General features: G+C 48.2%; 7 protein-coding genes across 7 annotated transcripts; 4 read left to right on the top strand and 3 right to left on the bottom strand.

The window, feature by feature from the left end:
• Positions 1 to 331: 331 nt before the first annotated feature.
• F5147DRAFT_832992 (uncharacterized protein) lies at positions 332 to 2,003 on the top strand. Its single transcript, XM_041443840.1, has 3 exons — positions 332 to 729; positions 783 to 860; positions 906 to 2,003. The coding sequence occupies exons 1-3, from the start codon at positions 522 to 524 to the stop codon at positions 1,892 to 1,894; spliced, it is 1,275 nt and encodes a 424-aa protein (XP_041298331.1). The 5' UTR covers positions 332 to 521; the 3' UTR covers positions 1,895 to 2,003.
• Positions 2,004 to 5,880, bottom strand: F5147DRAFT_668767 (uncharacterized protein). Its single transcript, XM_041435389.1, has 4 exons — positions 5,618 to 5,880; positions 3,838 to 5,567; positions 3,562 to 3,788; positions 2,004 to 3,508 (listed from the first exon to the last, which is right to left on the bottom strand). The coding sequence occupies exons 2-4, from the start codon at positions 5,466 to 5,468 to the stop codon at positions 2,316 to 2,318; spliced, it is 3,051 nt and encodes a 1,016-aa protein (XP_041298330.1). The 5' UTR covers positions 5,469 to 5,567; positions 5,618 to 5,880; the 3' UTR covers positions 2,004 to 2,315.
• Positions 5,881 to 10,648: 4,768 nt separating this feature from the next.
• F5147DRAFT_668752 (transmembrane amino acid transporter protein-domain-containing protein) lies at positions 10,649 to 12,769 on the top strand (the record flags this gene model as incomplete). Its single annotated transcript, XM_041435388.1, has 11 exons — positions 10,649 to 10,770; positions 10,822 to 11,040; positions 11,090 to 11,165; positions 11,228 to 11,335; positions 11,384 to 11,466; positions 11,518 to 11,803; positions 11,918 to 11,927; positions 11,974 to 12,022; positions 12,072 to 12,232; positions 12,286 to 12,658; positions 12,716 to 12,769. The coding sequence occupies exons 2-11, from the start codon at positions 10,888 to 10,890 to the stop codon at positions 12,767 to 12,769; spliced, it is 1,353 nt and encodes a 450-aa protein (XP_041298329.1). The 5' UTR covers positions 10,649 to 10,770; positions 10,822 to 10,887.
• A 506-nt stretch (positions 12,770 to 13,275) lies between these two features.
• Positions 13,276 to 14,975, top strand: F5147DRAFT_248965 (acyltransferase-domain-containing protein). Its single transcript, XM_041428829.1, has 6 exons — positions 13,276 to 13,605; positions 13,661 to 13,830; positions 13,877 to 13,987; positions 14,036 to 14,236; positions 14,291 to 14,405; positions 14,457 to 14,975. The coding sequence occupies exons 1-6, from the start codon at positions 13,368 to 13,370 to the stop codon at positions 14,882 to 14,884; spliced, it is 1,263 nt and encodes a 420-aa protein (XP_041298328.1). The 5' UTR covers positions 13,276 to 13,367; the 3' UTR covers positions 14,885 to 14,975.
• Positions 14,964 to 15,593, bottom strand: F5147DRAFT_668737 (Tim10/DDP family zinc finger-domain-containing protein). The gene is made up of 4 exons (XM_041435387.1): positions 15,486 to 15,593; positions 15,369 to 15,427; positions 15,229 to 15,317; positions 14,964 to 15,173 (listed from the first exon to the last, which is right to left on the bottom strand). The coding sequence occupies exons 2-4, from the start codon at positions 15,399 to 15,401 to the stop codon at positions 15,038 to 15,040; spliced, it is 258 nt and encodes an 85-aa protein (XP_041298327.1). The 5' UTR covers positions 15,402 to 15,427; positions 15,486 to 15,593; the 3' UTR covers positions 14,964 to 15,037.
• A 30-nt stretch (positions 15,594 to 15,623) lies between these two features.
• Positions 15,624 to 17,826, top strand: F5147DRAFT_249024 (uncharacterized protein). The gene is made up of 9 exons (XM_041428830.1): positions 15,624 to 15,698; positions 15,752 to 15,887; positions 15,949 to 16,256; positions 16,307 to 16,482; positions 16,539 to 17,004; positions 17,057 to 17,173; positions 17,224 to 17,286; positions 17,338 to 17,421; positions 17,473 to 17,826. The coding sequence occupies exons 2-9, from the start codon at positions 15,823 to 15,825 to the stop codon at positions 17,628 to 17,630; spliced, it is 1,437 nt and encodes a 478-aa protein (XP_041298326.1). The 5' UTR covers positions 15,624 to 15,698; positions 15,752 to 15,822; the 3' UTR covers positions 17,631 to 17,826.
• Positions 17,662 to 19,401, bottom strand: F5147DRAFT_248959 (uncharacterized protein). Its single transcript, XM_041428828.1, has 2 exons — positions 18,869 to 19,401; positions 17,662 to 18,803 (listed from the first exon to the last, which is right to left on the bottom strand). Exons 1-2 carry the CDS (start codon positions 19,215 to 19,217, stop codon positions 18,022 to 18,024), a joined length of 1,131 nt encoding a protein of 376 aa, XP_041298325.1. The 5' UTR covers positions 19,218 to 19,401; the 3' UTR covers positions 17,662 to 18,021.
• Positions 19,402 to 19,494: the final 93 nt, after the last annotated feature.

Here is a 19,494-nt window from a genome sequence, read left to right as displayed (position 1 = left end):
CTGATGTCACTGTCTCCTTAGCATTCATTATTAGCCGCTGTGCACATATTATTTTTGGGCTGGGCCTCGAACACAGGCATGCCATGATGCGCCGGTGTCACCTCAGCAAGCGCCTATCTCTAGTTCACGATGGCAGGGTCCAAGGTCACCATGTCTTACATGTAACCTGTCAAGAAGTCCTACGAACGAACCATTGCAAGACACATCGAGGGGTCGCGCATCATGATCATCATGATAGCGGGTTGACCTATACTTATTCTGGAGGATCTGAGTGTCTCGCAACGTTTCACTCCACGTTTTTGCTATGTTCTCTAGGCTGTGGCCTGATATGATTCAACAACGTTCAACTCTGTGTCTGTCTTTGCCTCTCAGGGAAGCTGTGCATTCCACAAATAAGTGGATATTTGCCATGCTATAACGAAGTAGAATCTTTTGATTCTCTCCGTCGATTGTGAGGAAACCCTGCCTGCTTCTTCTTTTTATTTCTTTATTCTTGAGCTCTGGAGCTCGGCGCCGGGGAGATGCTGTGCACCTTCACTCGCTTTTTCAACTCTAATTTCGTACTCCATACTCTATACTTCATTTTCTTGTTTAATCTTCTTTGCTGGGCCTTTCACGGTGTTCAAGCTGCTCCAGTGCGTATTTCAGTTGGCCCACAAGAACGGGAAATCTGCGTATCTTCCGAGGCGACTGTACTTAGCCCAGCTACCGTCGTTGGCCAAAATTATGGTATGCATCCTTCGAAAAATCAACGAATGAAGGCGATTTTACTCTATCTGCAGTTTTCAACCAATCTTACGGCTTACACCATGTAGATAGAGACTCAGGACTTGATGGAGATATCGTCTCAGCCTCTGACGGTAAGTTCATGCTATCCCGTCTGTTTTATCCTAACCTCGTGATAGTTTCCACAGCAACAACGTCGGCGATACCATTCACGAGCACTGGAGCTACGGTAACTCCATCCAGTTCATCGCCATCGACATCGGATCCGAGCACGTCTTCTGCGTCTTCCTCAAGCTTGGAGGCTAGAGGGTCTTCTACAGGAACTGATAGCCTTACGTCACCACCTAATCCTGCGGGGACGTTTCCAGTCACGCCCCCTACATCATTTACGCTTACTACCCCATCTTTACCTCTTGCTGTTCCGCCATCAGTGACACCGGTGGTAACTAGTCCTCCTGCGATTTTGCCCACAATCGGGGGATTGCCTCCAATGTTACCCCCTGCATCATCGGAAACGCCTATAATTACTTTCCTCCCTCCCATAGTTATTTCTCTCCTACCTCCTATTTCTCCCATTCCCACTTCCCTCCTGCCTCCTGTTTCTCCCGCTGTCCCTGTTCGTCCCCTTGCCCCTATCCCTCCCCTTGTTATTTCCCTTTTGCCTCCTGTTGTCACTCACTCTCCATCTCCTGTTGTTTCAACAACTTCATTAGTGACAACAACCTCACAAAGTGCTACTAGCCCGGCTACCGCGACATCATCGACACCTCTTTCCACATTTGTGTCTTCCACACCCGTTACGCCATCCCCCACAACCACGTCCACCTCGTCAGCGCCTAACGCGCAGTCACATTCAAGTTCGCAACAGGCATCGTCGTCACCGACACCGTCGCCTTCACCACAAAGCGACGCTGTGTCATCACCACGGCTTGCAGGGTCTTTGATTGCCATCATCACAGTACTTTCATTCCTTGGTGCATTGTCGTTGATCCTTGGAATCATCGTCTTCTTTCGCACCAGATACCGCCATATTGCCCAGATGCAACCCCTTAAAGAAGAGCTTCGACCCTTGCAACTGAACTTGTCTTCCAGGTTTTCTGTCTCAACCACGGGATCGATGGAGCAATTTAGGTCTTTTACACTTGATTCGAGACCTCCTACACCATGAATGTCACTTTCTCATCCCACCAATCATAATGATGGTGTACTTCCAAGGTCTTCCTGATGACAGCTTCAAGACAGGAATGAGGCCTCTAGATTGTTGTAACAAGAGGGAAGGGATTTCACAATGAATAATTATGGAGAGACATTACTTTGTTACAGTCGGCGTCTACAACACATTAATAATGACGTTTAAACAACAAATTATACCGAAGGTATCAAGTGCGAGGAAGGCAAAGTACAGTGAGATCCTTCCGATGAGTGAACGTGGGTATGTACAGAAAACGAATGCATGTCGCAAGGGGAATCATTGGGTTATGGAAGCGAGTATTAGTGTATATGTAAGCGGAAGGAAGAAAACGTTGCGTGAAAATGTTGTCCCTCCAAAGCAAGTAAAAGCAAACTAAGACGCAAGGCGAAAAACGACATCACCAGAACTCTCTGACTCGCTCTAAAACCTCCACAACAACCGAGCTCTTATACATGAGAGCATGGTCAGCACCTTTCACGACTTTGACGTGACAACGATCTTCGCCCATCGCCTTTTCCATCCACCGCACGGCATTTTCAGCAATCTTCTCATCCTTATCTCCATACCAAACCTGGACCTTGTGAGGGAAGTCGTTATACGAGAAGCCCCAAGGACGATTGTCGTGATTGAGGATCTGTAGAAGGTCGCTGTGCGTCCCTTTCGATGCTTCCGCGTGAGACGCCGCAATGAGAGCATTGGCAAGAGCAGTTTGATACGCAGTTGATGTAGTTTGAACACTCAGGTGTGGAGAGGATAAAGTGCTCGCAGGGGGGGATGATGGAACGCTCGGCGGGCTTAGTCTCGATACACTTGTGGTGGACGCACTGAAGGATATGGAGCGCTGGCCGGTTTGTCGAGGAAGAAGCTGAAGCGGGGGTTTATCGAAAGGCAACTTGAATTCGACGGGTTTGGTTGGTTTGACAAGGGGTGGAGGGGTTGGTATAGGACTAGGTGAGGATCGAACCTTCGTGGCGTCCCAATCAATTTCACCAAGACCTAAGCCCGTGTCCAACGACAATGGTTGAGGGAGCTGCGGACTTGGGACATCAGTCTTCTTGTGTGTGTTGGGGGGGAAAGATGATTTGCCCGTGAGGGAACCCATAGATCTCAAAGTCTTGAGCGTTTTCCCGACGGTTGAGGTGGGAGGAGACTCAATAGCAGGTGAAGGAGGCTGAGAAATTGCTTTGGATGCTTTAAGTCTACCTAAAATTCCTCGAGAAGGTTTTCCTCTGCTCTGTTGTGTCATTGAGCGTGCGCCAAGCGTGCTTTGGCTCCCAAAACGACCATCAAAATCCCGTAGATCGTCATAATCACTGGACAGAACAGAACCTAAGCTCATCCGTCTCTTGGTGATATCTGATAGGTAAATAGTGTTTCTGCCGGGACTCTGAGGTTGCGAGGAAGGCTCGACTCCATTACCAGACGTTGACTTTCCATTCTGAAATCTGGGCGACAGCGGTGCGGTGTAACCGATTCCCCGGTAAGCGACGGTTGGCGGCTTTCCTATCATCCATGCCTGGATCTTCCACTCTGCTGCCTGCGCGGTCTTCAGAATGCCATTGGGGACATACTTTAGCCACCGGTATCCTCCTGTACATCAGATGAGGGAAAGAAGCACAATCGCAAGTCCCTCCAGCACTCACCGCTTTCTGAACCACCTATCCATGGCGCTAGTAGACAAAGGTCACCCCGAATACGATTGGGAACACGGTTAGCAAACGCCAAGGCGTAAGGTGCGCCGGCTGAATGGGCAATGATGCTGCACTCATTTATTTTTAGCTGGTCAAGAACCTCCTCAACAGCTGCCGCCCATTCCATGATGCCTCTTGCAGATTTGGAATGTGGAATCTCGGTACGGCCTAGACCCCATCTGTACGAATGTCAGTGAAGCTATTGTTAGTCAACAAGCAGAAACTTACCTGTCTATAGCAATCAGACGAAGGCCAAGGCAGTCTGCCATTTCATCGTACAAACCCATGATGTGTCTGACACAGCCTAGACCAAGAAATACGACGAGGGGAAAACCATTTGGATCACCCATATCCGCAAGGCTGACGGTCAGAGGGTGATCAAGTGATGCATGAGGGGATCGCGTAAGTTTCAGCAAAGTTGTCAATCTAGCGGAGCGAAGATATTCTGCTATGGCTTGGGGTACGGATGTAGGAGAAATGGAAATGGGAATGAGGTCCAATGAGTACTGCGAATTCCGTGCTGATGCAGTCGATGAATAGGAATAAACGTCTGAGGGTGCCCTGCGAAGTCGCCCACTTGAGCTATCCGACATGTTCGAAGGCATAGCGGTGAGTGGGGGAGCACGAGGTGATGCAAGTGGGGGTACAATATGCGATTTCTTCTGGTTATGGTACGTGCGGCGGACTTCATCTGCAATGCTATCAAGGGAGGACCTGCCCAACGGTTCAGCTTCTGTATCAGGCGTGAGCAACTCAGCCTCGGATTCCTCGTTCTCAACACCATTGGTATGACCATCGGTGTGAATATCACTGGGCACGTGTTTTTGGGGTTCTCTAAAGCGGTTCTGAGCAGAAGCGGGAGCGTGGTTCCGAATGATTTCCGAAATAGAAGGAACAACAGTTCTTGGGCGCTCTGGTGGTTGCACAAGAGCGACTGGAAGGTCATCAACAGAGTCATCAAGTACCGAAGAGGTAACCTCATACAACCCCGAGTCAACTGTGATTGTGGACGAGGAACCTTTTTGTGCAGAACCAGGTCGCAGACGAGCACGGCGAGTACGACGAGTGGGAGGCGATGGTCTTGGTTCATCTTCATCTTCATCTGAAGGTACTATTTTATCTTGTCGTCGACTTTTGCCTCTGCCAAGAACTACACCAGGCGGAGGAATGGGTAGAGGTGGTTGGTATAGAGGGTGATGTCTTGCATTATTACCAAACCTTGAGCGACTAGAGGAGCTTTTCCCGAAGAAATCTTCCATCGTAAAGCCATTCATCCCATCAACCAGCGCATCCATGGCCTCCACCCCGGAAACCGGAGCCGAGACGACTACCGGAAAATGGCTGAGGGAGTAATTCCTGATGGAAGATGAATTTAATGGTGTTTGCGGGGGTGATTCAGCAAAACTGGAGGTTTCGACGGAGAGCCGGAGTGATGGAACGGGGGTCTCTTTCCACTTTGACTTGGCGGATGATGGACCTGTACGTGTCCGATGACGCGGGATCCTCGGAGTGATATCACCCCCTGACGAGAAGTCGGGGACCTCAAGAGCAAGATCCACAGTTGGAAATGCGTATGAAAGCTGAGTCGTTTTCTCTTTCTCTTTGCCTTTGTCCTGATCAAATTTCCTGGAATGCTTCCGCAGAAGATCGTGAGCATGAAAAGTACGACCAGGACTCAATTGGGACCTTGAATGAATGTCGAAGCAGTCTGGCGAGACACGAATAGGAGCAGGGGAAGGGTGTTTAGCGTCTGAAGAAATGGTGGGCCTGTGGACGTCACGTCTGGACGACAAGAGGGGGTCACGGTTGGGTTTCCGGAGAGGACGGTCAGTTCCCATACTAGTGTTTGAGTTCGACATCACGTAGGCAAAAAAAGAACGATGCAAAGCCTAAAGGCCCTGATGAATTTTACGCAAGTACTCCTCCCGAGTGGGAACCTTCTAAAACGCTTCAAAGACCTATTTCGTAGTGTCCAATGCATTTATTAACCCAGCATAGCAGAGCGTACCTTAAGTGCACCTCCTCCACCAACACGTTACCGCTAACGTTGTCGGCTGGTACCAAGCGCTGTGGCGCCAGCTCAACGCAGCAGAATAAGGATCCGTGACTGAGCGTCTGATATGGCGTCAACTTGTTTGATAAGAAAACAAGCCAGAATTCTGGCACAGGGATGGAGAATGTGTAGTAGTACTTAGTCGAGTGCCTGTTTTCGTTGCTGGCCAACAACACTGCCACTCAGTACTCAGTTTTCGGGTTCAATCCGGGTCGGACATGATGGGGCTTATAATATGTAATTTCAACTTGCAATTCGACTTCAACAAGCACCACATGCTTCTTGCTTTCAACTCCTTCTGGAATCTGCGGTAAGTGTACGTGCCAGTACCGATAAAACTCTTACGTGTAACAGTGGTTACGACACGGTCCGAGTCCGTCCTCAGCAGCGTCGTCGCAACTTTTACAACTACAGCCTCAGCTGAAGGACCCTCTACCGTCCCCGCTTTGGATTGGAATCATCAAACACGATATAAGATACACTAGGTATAACTCCCTTTGCAGAAAGGGCATTCAGCGTTCACTTGCTGGAGTAAGTGTTTTTTTTTAAATTCATGTCATAATAGGCACGATAGGCTGCCGTGACGTAGTACTTGCTTGACAACGCCCTAACCCGAACGATTATATTTTTAGAGCCACCTCAAAAGCTTCGCAGAAATCTTCATGTAGGACTCCAATTGGATTCGAGTGCGATTGAACAGTTGGACGTTCAACGTTGGACGTTTGAACGTGCACACTATCATATGCATAATAGGTGAGCTCGTCGCGTTTTGCGTTCCAAGCGCCAATACCGGCTGTATCATACTTGGCACGTAATTTTGTTAGCGCCGTGAAAGTTGTCCCCGCCTTGTGTAACAACGTGGTCAATGAATTTTTCAGGGTGCCGAACTAACCCGCGCGCAGCACCTACCAACGTGCTATCTGGTATTACAAGGTAGTCTCACCTTCCGGCAACACTATCTGAATCAGTGATGACTGCAACTGTTGCACAACTATGTCAGGACGCCGCGCAGTGCCTCAGTGAAAATTTGACCGGAGTCCTTGATCATGACTTTTTTTTTAGAAAAAATCATCCTTTGGGAGCTTACTCCCGCCTAATCTATCGTGTGTACGTGTAAGTTCTGGCGTGGTATCGATAGAAAACAAGGACTCCGCTAGCTTGTTGTCGGGCAAAGGCCGATGGTGAGTTTCGTACAGAGGGAATAATGGGGTGTGAGATGCGTGGTTCCTACAGCTCATCCTTTCCTATATTTCTATTCCGCCACAAACAACAGAAACTAGACGTTGTGCCCTACGAGCTGTCCTGGGGTGTGAGAATAGGTTGTGACATTAACTATTTAGCGTCATCACGAAGCTACGCGATCGCTCATATGCATCATCTGTGCGCTCAGACAGCGGAACTCCGCAAATACATAATCAGTTGTCTGGACATCCAGGACTGGATTGGTTGCTAGACGTTCCGGATAATGGGCGGGCGGTTTATCGACTTCCAGTAGTGACACACACAAAAAAGGGTTTGTGTACATGAACTTCGTCTTAAATATGCTTCGAAACATCGAACTACTAACTTGAAGTACCACGACGAATCCTCGACAAAATTTTCCCGCCCTGCAGAACACTCGGCAAGTATGTCCCTACACAGTACTGCTGGTTGGTACATGTACATGCTCCCGGAAGACAATCGAATACATGCCGGTTTCTACGTCGGAGTCAGCCATGAGTTTGGCGTGATATTCCCGAATGCTAAGGATCAGGCGTGGTTCCAGCACAAATACCTGCACATTAAATAAAACCTGAAGAGCACCACTGAGTGCCGAAATTCCTATAGAACTTGAAATCTACAGAAATGATGAGCAGTGGTTACACGTAGATGCCAGCGACAGATCGGCGCACCTCGAGCTCTGGAGAGTTAGTAATAAAGTCAAGGCAAGAAGCCCCAACAAAGCTAGTACGTGCAGAACTTGAGCAGAAACAGATAAGCACATTCACATTACAAGCTCACCTTGCAAAATAAAGTATGTGAGATCTTATCAGCACCCTGAAACAGTCCCCGATGGTCGATTCTGTCGATTGGCCGAGTCATCGCAGGTTACGGAAATGTTTCACAGCAATCCAGACTGAAAGACACAGTGCGAGGACCTCCCAAACAGTGTTGAGGATCCAAGCCATTGAAAACAGAAGCTCGCCATCTCCCCAAATGCATAACTGCACATATACATGCCAGAGAGTATCAGCTCCCCTGATATTCGTCCAATGAGCTATGTTCTTCAAGTCAACAAGTAAAGCTTACCCGTTACAATGTGCTTGAGTATTATTGCCACGAGTACTCCACAGACGATGTTGACAGACAGAAAGATAATAACAAGAAAGACAAGCATGATTCTAGATCTCTGATACATGGCATACAACCGAGCAATTATGACGGCTTGCATCGTGTTTCAGTTGAGTCGATATCACAGAGGTATTGCAGCTCACCGCCCAACATGGCAGTTACGATCACACTTGTCACATTCAATGTGCAGCCCAAGATGTAGCCTGGAGCATTCAATCAGCGATCACTCTTACTAGGATCAAACACTCCGACTCACACCTATCGAGTCATTATGTTGAGCCAAGTTGAATGGTCAGAATCTCACACACCCCTAAAAGTGAATGTATTCATTGGATGTGAACGAGGTGGTTGCAAAATACTCACTGCATCTGTCAGCGGGACAAATGGCATATTTACTGTGTGCCGCCGGTCAGAAGAAACAAACACGGTACATATGAGACATACGTAGAGCGTTGATACTGATGATGGAAGATGGGCTTCTAGTACAGCACCAATTTTTTAGCCTCAAAAACACACATAGAATATGATAGTCCAATATAGCGTATCTGGAATATTTTGGAGTCAGCACAACCGTCGAGCACGCTACTTAGCATGAGGTACAAACAACCAGGTATAACCCAGTCATGAAAGACCAGCGTTGCGTCTGCCACAGATTCATTGTCTTCTGTTGCTTTTCTCCTGATATAGGACTGCGTCACTCACCCAGATCAGCTCAATCTAGAACACGATTCTTAGCGAATTGGCTGCTCCGGAGATAACATCGACCTACCTCTTGTCCGAGTGTTAGTGCTGGAAATATCATAAAAATATCAGCGGTTTTTGAATACTGTCCTCCTCACACCAGTCGTATACTACCGTAACCACGAGGCCTGCGGCAACTGCGAAACCACAAGTCAATGTTAGATCGAGACATCTTGACTGATCTGACGAACCCATCCAATAGCTGGAAATAATATTCAAATTGATTATCGGCCACGAACTGGGATCAGAGACTACGGTCATACTGGTGTGTAAGCGATGGGTGTGAGCGAGCTGCGAGTAGGGGATTCGAAGTCATGTTGGGGTTTATAACAATCTCACCGGAGATTTGCACATAAACTGTCTTACATATCATAGGTGATAATAGGTGGATTTCGCACGTCTAAGACGAGGTGGATACAGCATATCAGCGCCTTCTCCAATATCTCCTGGATAAAGAGGGACTTTAGAGCTTACGCATGTATCATACCATTATTGGACGCACGTGATACGATTGCGGTGCCGTTGCTGTAGCCTAGTGACGGAAAGTTGAAACCTTTAAGCTCGCGCATATATCTCACGTCCAAGTCATCAGATCGACACCGTGTTCCGATAGTACATACAGTAATGATTGAAACATGTAGGCGATCCCATGAACTAGAGTAATTAACTAGTAGACTATGGCGATATTTGGAACAGTAGTATCTTCATCCGATCATCGATGACTCAATTCAGAGCTCTTGCGGGTTTGGCGATAGGCTGTGCAGTAGTTTTTTGCCTTCTTCCTCGGGACGTAGAAAATGAGTAGCTAGATACTCGGAAAAGGTGAAATTGCGAGGTGAGCAGGAGCACGAGACGCTGCGCCACCTCACTTAATTTGCGTTCAGACTGAACGTTGAACATCTACGTCAGCCGAGGCACGACTCGGCTGACTTAGAAAACCAAGTCCGTTTATTGGCCTCAGGTCACGAATCTACATAGAGCGGCGTAACCACCGTAGCTTAGTCAGCTACTCGGTGTCCTTCAAGCTTTGTCGTAGCGTAGTGCTCTTGAGTCTTCACCACTTCTTGCTCGCGACACACAGGCACGCAGTCACGGATACACCGCTCCAAGAGGATAAAAGTCTGAAATTTCGACCACAGTCACAACACTACCACCATTAACTGTCTTTAAGGTCAACAAGACACTAGATATCGGGTAGAGTCCGGAGCAGGAAGAAACAGGGAAGGAACGCGTAGTAGACCGTAGGAAAGTACTCGGCCGATGGCGACATCGAGCAACCTATGGCGAAAGAAAAGCAACAATATCATCAAGAAGTTTACAGCCATCAATCTCCCTGCTGTATGGAGGCCATCTAGACGAGTTGCCCAGAATTTCGGATTCACTCACCCAATATCAATATTTGATGACGAGAAGCTGACTCGAACGACCTTTCAGCGGCGAAGACCCGACCGTGGCATCACAAGCTGAAGATGGGGTCTATAGAAGTCGAGGAACTTGGCGTCCTTGGATATGAAGATGATTTGTCATGGGATAGGTCCAGCATGAGAGTCCTCAGTGAAGGCATCTTGGGCAGCGATCAGGAGCACCTCAGTGATTATTCGAGTAAGTGCGAGTAATCAGTGAAGAAGCACAACCGAACCGAATTCGTCAAAGATACTACACCAGCAATAGCAGCTCATCTCAAATACCCCTCTAGTGCCCTAGTAATGTTTATAACACCCATTCCTTTATATCTTTGCTGATTCTGCATCACATGTAGGAAGGATCAGTCTTTGATGTTCCCAGTGTCAAATCTGGATTTCCTTTTTTGTCGCGTACACTCAAACTTTCTGTTGCAACTTGCTGCATGATATTAACTTCAATCTTCCCATCTTGTTGATGTAGCGCATGAGTGTTTTGCTGGCTTTTCGGGGGTAAGGAGGTTGCTTGGTGACACCGTGAGTGGCTTGGCGAACATATGACGTTCTCGAGCGTAGATATTGCGGACAGTCACCCGACCACTGGATGGTTTCGTCTATCCTGGGGCAAATGGGGCAGTGCGGGTTTCGCATTTTCTCCTTATCCTGTTGGCTTCACATTATTTATAGGGCATGAGTGTTCTCGTAACCTGACCTTTTTATCCCGATTGAACATCAGTGAACGCCTGAGTCCTAATGGCGTCGCACCCGACATATGAAGCGCATGGGCAACCATATGTGGACGAAAAGGCGTCGATGACCGCCGAAAAGCAAGATTCGGGAGGTTCCAGAGATGTTTTCGCTGAAGATGACGTCCACCAGATTCAGTACAAAACACTTAGCTGGCAGGTGCGTCTATGCAAAATTGCACCAAGTAAAATCTTGATCGACGTTATAGGCTGTCAGTCTCCTCATGATAGCCGAAATCGTCAGCAATGGTATCCTGTCTCTTCCAAGCGCATTGGCAGTCGTTGGTGAGCCTGCTGTCCTGTAAATTCCATGAGGAGCAGCGTTTTAACTTTTTACAAATCCCCAGGTATTGTGCCCGCTGTCATTCTAATCGTGTTTCTCGGTATTTTTGGCCTGTACACTGCGAAGTTGCTCATCGACTTCAAACTGAATCATCCTAACGTACATACGATGGGTAATAAATTCTGTCGTTAATCGTTTTCAAATATCTGAGATGCTCTAGGCGACGCTGGATACATTATGGCCGGACCTGTAGCTCGGGAGGTGCTTGCCTTCGGAACTGTTGCTTTCGCTGTGTTTGCTTCTGTGGGTCATCGAGTCAACTCGAATATTTCACAACTGAATTATGCCAAACAGGGCTCTGAACTACTTTCCAGCCAGCAGGCACTGTCAACGCTTTCGAATCAAGGCTTATGCAGCATGTATCTGGTTATTATCGCTGGTGCCGTTGGTTTCTTGATTTCACTACCGCGGACACTGGATCGCTTGGCGTGGATGGGTTTTATTAGTGCAATAGTCATTGCCGTGGCTGGTTTCGTTGCAATGATTGGAGCAGGGGCGAACCCAGTTCCCGGACGGTCTCTGACAGTAGCTGCATCTAGTAACTTTTTCGATGCTTTCTTGGCTGTCACAAATCCTGTGGGTACCTTCTTATGTCTTCGAGTTATTCAGCGTCGCTTATCCGCTCATTAGGTTTTTGCATACGCAGGTACGGAAATTTTGTAATATTAATCGACATTTTTAAACGCTTTATTAGGACACTTCATGTATGACTTTGCGCATGGTATTTCTGCTGAAGCTGACCTCTGACAGGTTCTTTATTCTAATATCTGAGATGCGTAGACCCGAGGACGCTATGAAGGTCAGAACGCTACTGTACTTGATGTTGTGACTCTGAAGGCCTATTTCAGGCAGCATGGTGTCTGCAAGGCTTCGCTACAGTATTTTATACTGTTTTCAGCGTAGTCGTATATGTCTACATTGGAAACACGGTGCAGTCCCCGGCCCTTTTTTCTCTTCCTCCGGCATGGGCAAAGGCAACGTTTGCTATTGCTCTCGCAAATTTCCTGTTGTCAGTGATACTTTGCTGTTTGGTTTAATTCTCACTAAATCCTTTTCGGGAAGCACTTCCGGGCTATACGTTCATACAGCTGCAAAGCTGGTGTTTGTTCGCATATTTCGTCATTCAGAGCACATCCATTCGCATACCTTACTCGGATGGACGGTTTGGACTCTGCTGTGTTTTACGGGCGTAGCTGTCGCTGCAATTCTCGCTATCGCAGTTCCGATATTTTCCTACCTAATCGGCATTGCGGCAGCCCTCTTTGCCGCATGGTACACGTACGGTTTGGCCGGATTCTTCTGGTTGCATGACGTATATCATCTCAAGGGTGGCGTAGACGGGCTCAAAGGACGGCCAATCGGGACTATACTCGCAGTGCTGACTATCATTGCCGGCGCTTTCATCTGTGCCGCTGGGACTTATGTGTCGATAAAGGTCAGTGTTCGTGTCTTTGCATCTGACACTCGTCTCACCGTCAGTGATCAATAATAGCTCATCGTCGAAGCATACGCCAGTGGCCAGGTTGGTAAACCTTTTACGTGCTAGGGGGGTTCCATTGCGGCATAGTATGTAGTCCGTGTCGGGTCCTTTAAAATTAACATTAGAGCTTTTCCAAGGACGGCTAGATCATAGGTTTGGTTAGGCCTGAGAATTTAGTCAGTGATGTGACCCAGATCATTAATAGTCCATGATACGTACTTGACGCGCTCCAAATGCGCTGATTGCCGGAACTTGGACCCAGTGGGAAATTCATATCAGTGACGTCTTTTTAGCTGTAGCTACGCCCCAGCCAAAGCTAATCGACGCTGAGGCCTAAGGATATGATCTTTTGGCTCGAGCATGTATAGTTTGTTGGCTTGAAGTCCAGTCGGTATCTTGAGAGCGCCAGTGATGACGTTAAACGACAGACTTCTCAAGGGCCCAGGTCATGTATCATGTGGAATATCGCGGAGATTTGTTCCGGATTGTTGCTTCGGATACTGGTATACGTGTGTGCGGTGGATGGTAATTGAAAATTTGAAACACGCGTGTCATTGACATGACTCGGATTTATCGTACATAGCCTTGATGAGCGCAGCTTTGAAAGCACGCCTGGAGAGTTGACTGTTCCCGACTGCGACTACCCACACCTTTCTCTTCTACTATGACCGCCGCTGCTAGACAGCATGAGCTCCCCATATTCGCACGTCCTCCAAAGACGTGGACCCAGACGCTCAATGGGTTGTTCTTCTTCATATTGTTTATCCCAGGATGTCTCATGATTCACGGGTTCCAACTTTTCATTCTACTCCCCTTGAAGCTTTTCTCTTCAAGCCCACGAGCCTGGAAGTTATATGACGAGGGGGTACGATATACGAAGGGCGCTTTTGCGACGCTTATGAGTGAGTCATCATGCATGATGCTGGCGATACGCTATATAACGACACGCCCTACTAGATTTGATGAACCAATGGTTCGCTCCGACACGCCTTTCCATCACATTCGAGCGGGTGGGACCAGGGAAATTCACAGAGGAGGAAATCAAACATATAGTCGAACGCGATGCGTCTGGCAGGGTGGTGGCCTTACGCCTACCGTCTAAGACGGTCGTTATCGCGAATCATCAGGTTCGTCATCACCCTGATCGTGTAGCGTCCGCTGATTCGCTTTCAGGTCTACTCTGACTGGTGGTATGTCTGGTGCCTCACATACTTCATGGGAACACACAAGGATGTCTTCATTGTATTGAAGAACAGCCTGAAGTGGGTTCCTCTCGTTGGGCCAGTACGTGGAATCCGTGAATTTGGAGCTCTTTGCTAAATGACGACGAAGGCAATGCAAATATTTAGATTCATCTTTCTAGCACGTTCATGGGCCTCTGATAGAATACAATTATCAGCGAAACTCGCAAAAATTGGCCGACAAGCAGAACAAGAAGACAACCCATTCACGTTTATTCTATTTCCAGAAGGCACCCTTGTGAGTAAAGATACACGCCCTATCAGCAGGAAATATGCGGATAAGCTTGGTGTTGTGCGTTTCTACTGCCATTCTGAGTGAAGTCGATGACGACCATGTATCCTCTAGCCCGATCCACTAAATATCTTGCTGCCTCGGTCGACGGGGCTTCACTATAGTCTTCGCTCACTTGCGTCGCGTGTGCCATCTTTGAAATTGATCGACATCACGATGGTATATCCAGGTATGTTCCTGGCTGCTCTAATATTCCGCTAACCATCGTTACTGCTGCCAGGCATACCGCCAAAGGGATACGGGCAATCTTTCTACACACTCCGCTCGATATTCTGCGACGGCGTACCTCCGCCTATAGTGCACATGCATCTAAGAATATTTGACGTCGCAAAGGATGTTCCCATAGGAGACATCTCAGGGACGAATCCCGCTGTGACTCCCGACGGATCTGAACACGAGCCTATTGAAGTGGACTTCCCAGAACAGGAGAAGACTATCTTTGATGAATGGCTTAGGAAGTTATGGATGGACAAGGATGAATTTATCACGACGTTCCATCGCTTAGATGGCTTCCCCTCTGGTCATCACGGCACTGTCGAAATCCCATTAGAACTAGGGAGTAAACGGGAGATACCGATTGCTTTCTGTTGTTTTGTTCCAGTGGCAGCATATGTATTATGGTCGAGGTTGGTGCAGGCTGTTTTATGACGGTTTGTTGTGTACTATGTTGTAATTCTGGATGTCTCTCGGAGTCTTTGATGTAGTAATACTTAACAAGTTCTGGGCTGGATGAGGTGAGATGATGTAAACAATTAGGCGGACGAAGTCGAGCGGTAAGTATGGTACTATACAAGTTGCAGCTCATGATTGTTGCGGGCGTTGTGCCTCTATGGTCTTGATGATGAATAAACTGGTATCCATGAAGCGATCCACACAATTCAAGAGGCAGCTCTCCTCCCCACGGGCGAAGCGAGACCCTGGAGTGCCGGTGACACATCTGCATCAAATAATTTATCAAGAGAAGGGTCACGAATGCCAAGACGGAGGCTCACTTGTCCCAACACATGCTTGTTAGGTTATGCACGGTGGAGTTGATGCGAGCTTGAGCTTGTTCACGTTCTAAGAACGTAGTGAGCTCTTTCTATAAAAACTACCTGAGAATCAATGGGAAGTGTTAAATGTGGCGACGTACTTGGGTAGCCTCGTCGAACTTGACGTTGTCCATTATGTGGTTAGACCAAGACAACTAGTCTGTGAAATGAATTTGCTACAGGAAAAATCAAGATTAAATTTGGAAATTATTTCTCACGTTTGATTCCGCGAAGGTTGATCGATCGGCGTATTGAAGCTGGATGTTTATGTTCGTCCCAGCGGCTGGCTGGTTGGCAAGAGGACTCATCTATAAGTTAGGTTCATTCGTCGCAACCCAACAAACATTGTTGCGATGGTTCAATTTTCTGGCGATTGACCTAGGACGGTACAGGCACTTATGTCGACATAGCCTGGCCCCGTGGCACTACACGTGAGATTCTGTCAATTAAGCATACCTGCAATACAAATGGTCATCATCAATAGGAAAGATTACTGCCTCATGTTTCCTTGCATAAGTAGCCCCCATCCATCCTCAGCAGCTCCCATATCCTTCAATGGCTTCAACTTCCGACTACCATCTCCAGCCTGCTACTAACTGGTCAACCGAACCTCCTCCTCTGTATGTTTTTATCCGGTCCACTGACGTAGCTCATTGTTCAAAACTTTCTTGATGTCCTCAGCGTGGGATACCTAAGTCGTAAAACTCTTCCCATAAAGCGCAACGACGCAGAACCTCTCACCCGAGAGGACGTTCAGTTCGATCTCCTTGGCCATATATTCAATGACAAGCACAAAGTTTTCACCCCCCAAGCCCCCAGCGAGGACCCCAAGGTCCACTTCTGCGATCTCTACGTCAATGCGTTGTATATGTCACACAAGTGTTCCAAAGTCCTCAAAGACAAGATGGCCGAGACACCTGCTTTCGCAGTCGAGCTTGCCAAAATTTCTCTTCTGACAAACGTGGGGCGCATCAACACCACTATGGCATGTAAGTTTGCATCGCGCTTCGTTCCTTAAACGTGCTCATAACGAAGGCAGTCTTTCCAGAAATGAAGACAGCCTTGCGGACTTATCATCCGGTACCCTCGCTTCAAAAGACCGATGGTAATGCCCAAGATGCCCCGCGGATCAAGAACTGTCTCAAGGCTGCTTTGCTCCCATCTGAGCTTAAGAACATGCCTCCGTCTACTCCGGAAGAAATCTTGCAGAAGAGCGTACGCGAATTCATCACCATGGTTCTTCATGCAGCAGCTCATCTTCATACCGCCAGAGGGCTCGTGAACTTCCATCTACAAGTGTTGTCAATTTAATATTCGTTCTAGCAAACCATGCGGGCGTAAGGTTTCTATTTGTGTCTAGTCTCCTCGCACTGACTGCTTGTCAGCCCCTTGCAAGTACTCACTTCGATCCGCCCCTGAACTTCCTGGATCTTTTTTTGCCCATCAACATAGCTTCAGCTGACCGCGCGCGCGCGTTCCTATGGCTCGTATTTCACTATCTGGAGGGCCCTGATCAACCAAATCCGTACGATGATGACTACTCCCGCCAAAATCCCGGCAAGGTTCCTTGGCTGCGCCGTCTCACAGAAGCAGAGATGGCACAGGAAAATATAGACTCTCCTGATGAAATCGAATGGGGCAAGTCGATGTCAGCACAAAGAAACCTCTTTCTGCAAAGACTCGTCCACTCTATCGAAAAAGAGAAAAAGGTCAAGGCCGCTGCGTCTACATCTAAATGTGCGACTATTTGTCATTCACTGATTTAGTTATCCGTTAACCATTTGATCAGTGACTGAACCCACTTCTGGTCGTTCAAGACCCTCAAGATCACAGCAAGAAGGTACCAGGGACAAACCTTACATCCATTATCTTCCCCCCGACCGTGCACCCCAGATTACCCGTTCTGGTATGCTCTTCCTTAGTGCTTCTGGGTGTTCCGTTCTCATATCCTTACAGTTAGCGAAGACCATAGAGTTAACTATAGTAGCTCTCGTGGACCTCATAGAAGCATGCTGCAACGTGGGTGACAAGTAGTGTTTCGTCTACATTGATGTGTATGGGCACCACTAGATGCTTGGCAGGTCGTCACTTCTACCGATCCCTTGGCAGACTCGGATGAAGAACTACAGGACGAACACGTTAGACTTGACTACAGTAAGCGACAATAAGTCATCAGCCCATGGTCTCGATATTGACGTTACTAAGGCAGACGTGTAGACGTCATTGCTCGATTGCGTGGGCGGCCTCCATCACCGCTTCCAGATCTACTGCCACCGGCCAGCAGCACTAGTTCATACCCGCCACCTAGTAGTATCTCTGATACCCGTGAACACCGGTGGCGAACGGTGGAATCGTGGAAGTAGTTCGCAGTCACGCGTCCCACGGACAAAAGGAAGTAATCAAGTACCGACAGCCCTTGTGTGCATAATACCCATACCCAAGGGGATATACTCCCTCGGAAAAGTTGTACTCGTACTAGTAAGAACTACTAATGGCAACACGTAAATGATGGTGTGTAAGCGTAGGCAGTGGTGTCGAAGGAGCGCACGTGTACCAGACAGGATTCGCGATCGTACAACGCGGTGCGGTAAGAAGTAAAAGAAGCAGTGGATTTGTGTCCAGACGGTTACGCAACCCCGTGTCATCAAGACACGCGGCAGCGTATTTACACTAAGGAGAAGACTAGGTCCAATAAGCTGTCCATGGAGATGACTGCACGGCAGTACCAAGATAAAGTCCAAAATGTCTATGTGTTCAAAAAGCCCCAGGCAATGACATAATGGGATGCTCGAAGCCAGAGCGTCCTCTTAGTTGCATCTCCGCGGGAGCGCTGTGTCTCTTTGACCTAGGTTGATGGTTTGCGAGGCATACGGGAGGAGGGGACGTGCGACGTTTGATGGTGATTATCATTTCACGAGCAGTGTTGGCTCGGCCAAGGGCGTGCATATTGGACTCAGTGAACTTGCACATCGCATTACCACGAGCACGAGGACTGGCTACCTCGATGTTCGGGTAACAAGGAGAGTTGGGCATGGCACCTGTCCGCATATAAGAAATAGAGTCACTGCTCTGACGGCGCCTGATGGGCATATGTAATCTGCCGATGTTGATACTAGGTTTCGTGTCCGAGACAGTCCGCGTAGACGATGAGTTTTTGTCGCTCCTTAGGAACATGGGTAGACGGGGTGTTGCAAAGATTGGCTCATTGGCCATCGGTGGGGGAGGATGGGGTGGTCCAACGCGGGCGATGATCTCTTCCAGCGATGGAAGTTTGCGTCTACCCAAGTTCAGGTCTGCCTTGGGCTTGCTGATAGGTAAACGACAATCCGTCTGTCCGTGCCAGGTGCGGCGCTCGTGGAGGCCTTTTCCAATCCAACCATCATGCTCCTCGACAGATGAGTAAAAAGACGGCGAGCCGAGGCCGAGAGATGGGAATGTGCAATAATTAACGCCAGAGAACTCCGCAGAACTCTTAGAACCCGTAGTAGACAACGTAGGTTCCTGGATTCTTGATAGGAAGGATGCACGACGTTCGACTGTAAATAAGCGCATAACGGAATGAGATCGTAACTCATTCATGACACCGATCCATTTGACTCACGTTGTTTATTTCTCTGGTTCTTGATGGCAAGTTCCTTGCGCAGATCTGGGACCTTTCTCGAACCGAGCGCAGCTCTCTTGTCACGCGACACTTCGAGAAGCAGATCAAACTGATCACGATGAAGTTCTCTTGGAGGAGGACAGTCTGCAGGACGAAGAGGAGACGAATGCCTGGGAGATATGGCTGGAAAGTGATATTGTGAGCTCGGCGACTGTGGGCGGTGCTCGCAATTATCCTTGTCTGTGTTGCGTGCGGAGAGAAACGGGGAGTAGGGCTCTGGACATGCCTTGACTGGCGAAGCAGGGGAAATGCGGATGTGAGGAATGGATGTACCGACGGAGGATAACATGGCTTGGGAGGGCGACCGGCGCCAACTGTAAAAAGAATGAAAGAATGAAAAGAATGGAAGCTTGTCGGGTGGACGTATAAAAGGAGCGGTAAAGGTGGCAAACACGAGGAGTTTCACCACGCTCGCGAGTCGCAGCGCTAGAAATGTTAGTACATAAAGCGGCGTGCCACACTAGGAATTGCTCAGTCCTGGTTTATCTTATCATCCAGATTTCACCTGGTTGTACAGAACGACAACACTGTATCCTGCCAACAGATCATAATTAATAGCACCGCTT

This window comes from Suillus discolor (assembly GCF_016758755.1).
Source record: "Suillus discolor strain FC423 chromosome Unknown F5147scaffold_4, whole genome shotgun sequence".
Taxonomy (NCBI): Eukaryota; Fungi; Basidiomycota; class Agaricomycetes; order Boletales; family Suillaceae; genus Suillus; species Suillus discolor.
The sequence above is the reverse complement of the archived record's forward strand: the minus strand, read 5'-3'. Positions and strand labels throughout refer to the sequence as shown.

Bases quoted from the DNA above. Each gene is read 5' to 3' on its own strand.
- F5147DRAFT_832992 (XM_041443840.1), top strand. From the start codon at position 522: ATGCTGTGCACCTTCACTCGCTTTTTCAACTCTAATTTCGTACTCCAT. The intron at 730-782 runs GTATGCATCCTT...CTCTATCTGCAG, and splicing joins CGTCGTTGGCCAAAATTATG to TTTTCAACCAATCTTACGGC. The intron at 861-905 runs GTAAGTTCATGC...ACCTCGTGATAG, and splicing joins TATCGTCTCAGCCTCTGACG to TTTCCACAGCAACAACGTCG.
- F5147DRAFT_668767 (XM_041435389.1), bottom strand. From the start codon at position 5,468: ATGTCGAACTCAAACACTAGTATGGGAACTGACCGTCCTCTCCGGAAA. The intron at 3,789-3,837 runs GTAAGTTTCTGC...ACATTCGTACAG, and splicing joins CGTCTGATTGCTATAGACAG to ATGGGGTCTAGGCCGTACCG. The intron at 3,509-3,561 runs GTGAGTGCTGGA...TCTGATGTACAG, and splicing joins GATAGGTGGTTCAGAAAGCG to GAGGATACCGGTGGCTAAAG.
- F5147DRAFT_248965 (XM_041428829.1), top strand. From the start codon at position 13,368: ATGACCGCCGCTGCTAGACAGCATGAGCTCCCCATATTCGCACGTCCT. The intron at 13,606-13,660 runs GTGAGTCATCAT...ACGCCCTACTAG, and splicing joins CGCTTTTGCGACGCTTATGA to ATTTGATGAACCAATGGTTC. The intron at 14,237-14,290 runs GTGCGTTTCTAC...TGTATCCTCTAG, and splicing joins ATGCGGATAAGCTTGGTGTT to CCCGATCCACTAAATATCTT.
- F5147DRAFT_668737 (XM_041435387.1), bottom strand. From the start codon at position 15,401: ATGGACAACGTCAAGTTCGACGAGGCTACCCAA. The intron at 15,318-15,368 runs GTACGTCGCCAC...TAGTTTTTATAG, and splicing joins AGTTCGACGAGGCTACCCAA to AAAGAGCTCACTACGTTCTT. The intron at 15,174-15,228 runs GTGAGCCTCCGT...TATTTGATGCAG, and splicing joins ACAAGCATGTGTTGGGACAA to ATGTGTCACCGGCACTCCAG.
- F5147DRAFT_249024 (XM_041428830.1), top strand. From the start codon at position 15,823: ATGGCTTCAACTTCCGACTACCATCTCCAGCCTGCTACTAACTGGTCA. The intron at 15,888-15,948 runs GTATGTTTTTAT...TGATGTCCTCAG, and splicing joins TCAACCGAACCTCCTCCTCT to CGTGGGATACCTAAGTCGTA. The intron at 16,257-16,306 runs GTAAGTTTGCAT...TAACGAAGGCAG, and splicing joins CATCAACACCACTATGGCAT to TCTTTCCAGAAATGAAGACA.
- F5147DRAFT_248959 (XM_041428828.1), bottom strand. From the start codon at position 19,217: ATGTTATCCTCCGTCGGTACATCCATTCCTCACATCCGCATTTCCCCT. The intron at 18,804-18,868 runs GTGAGTCAAATG...GCTTATTTACAG, and splicing joins GAACCAGAGAAATAAACAAC to TCGAACGTCGTGCATCCTTC.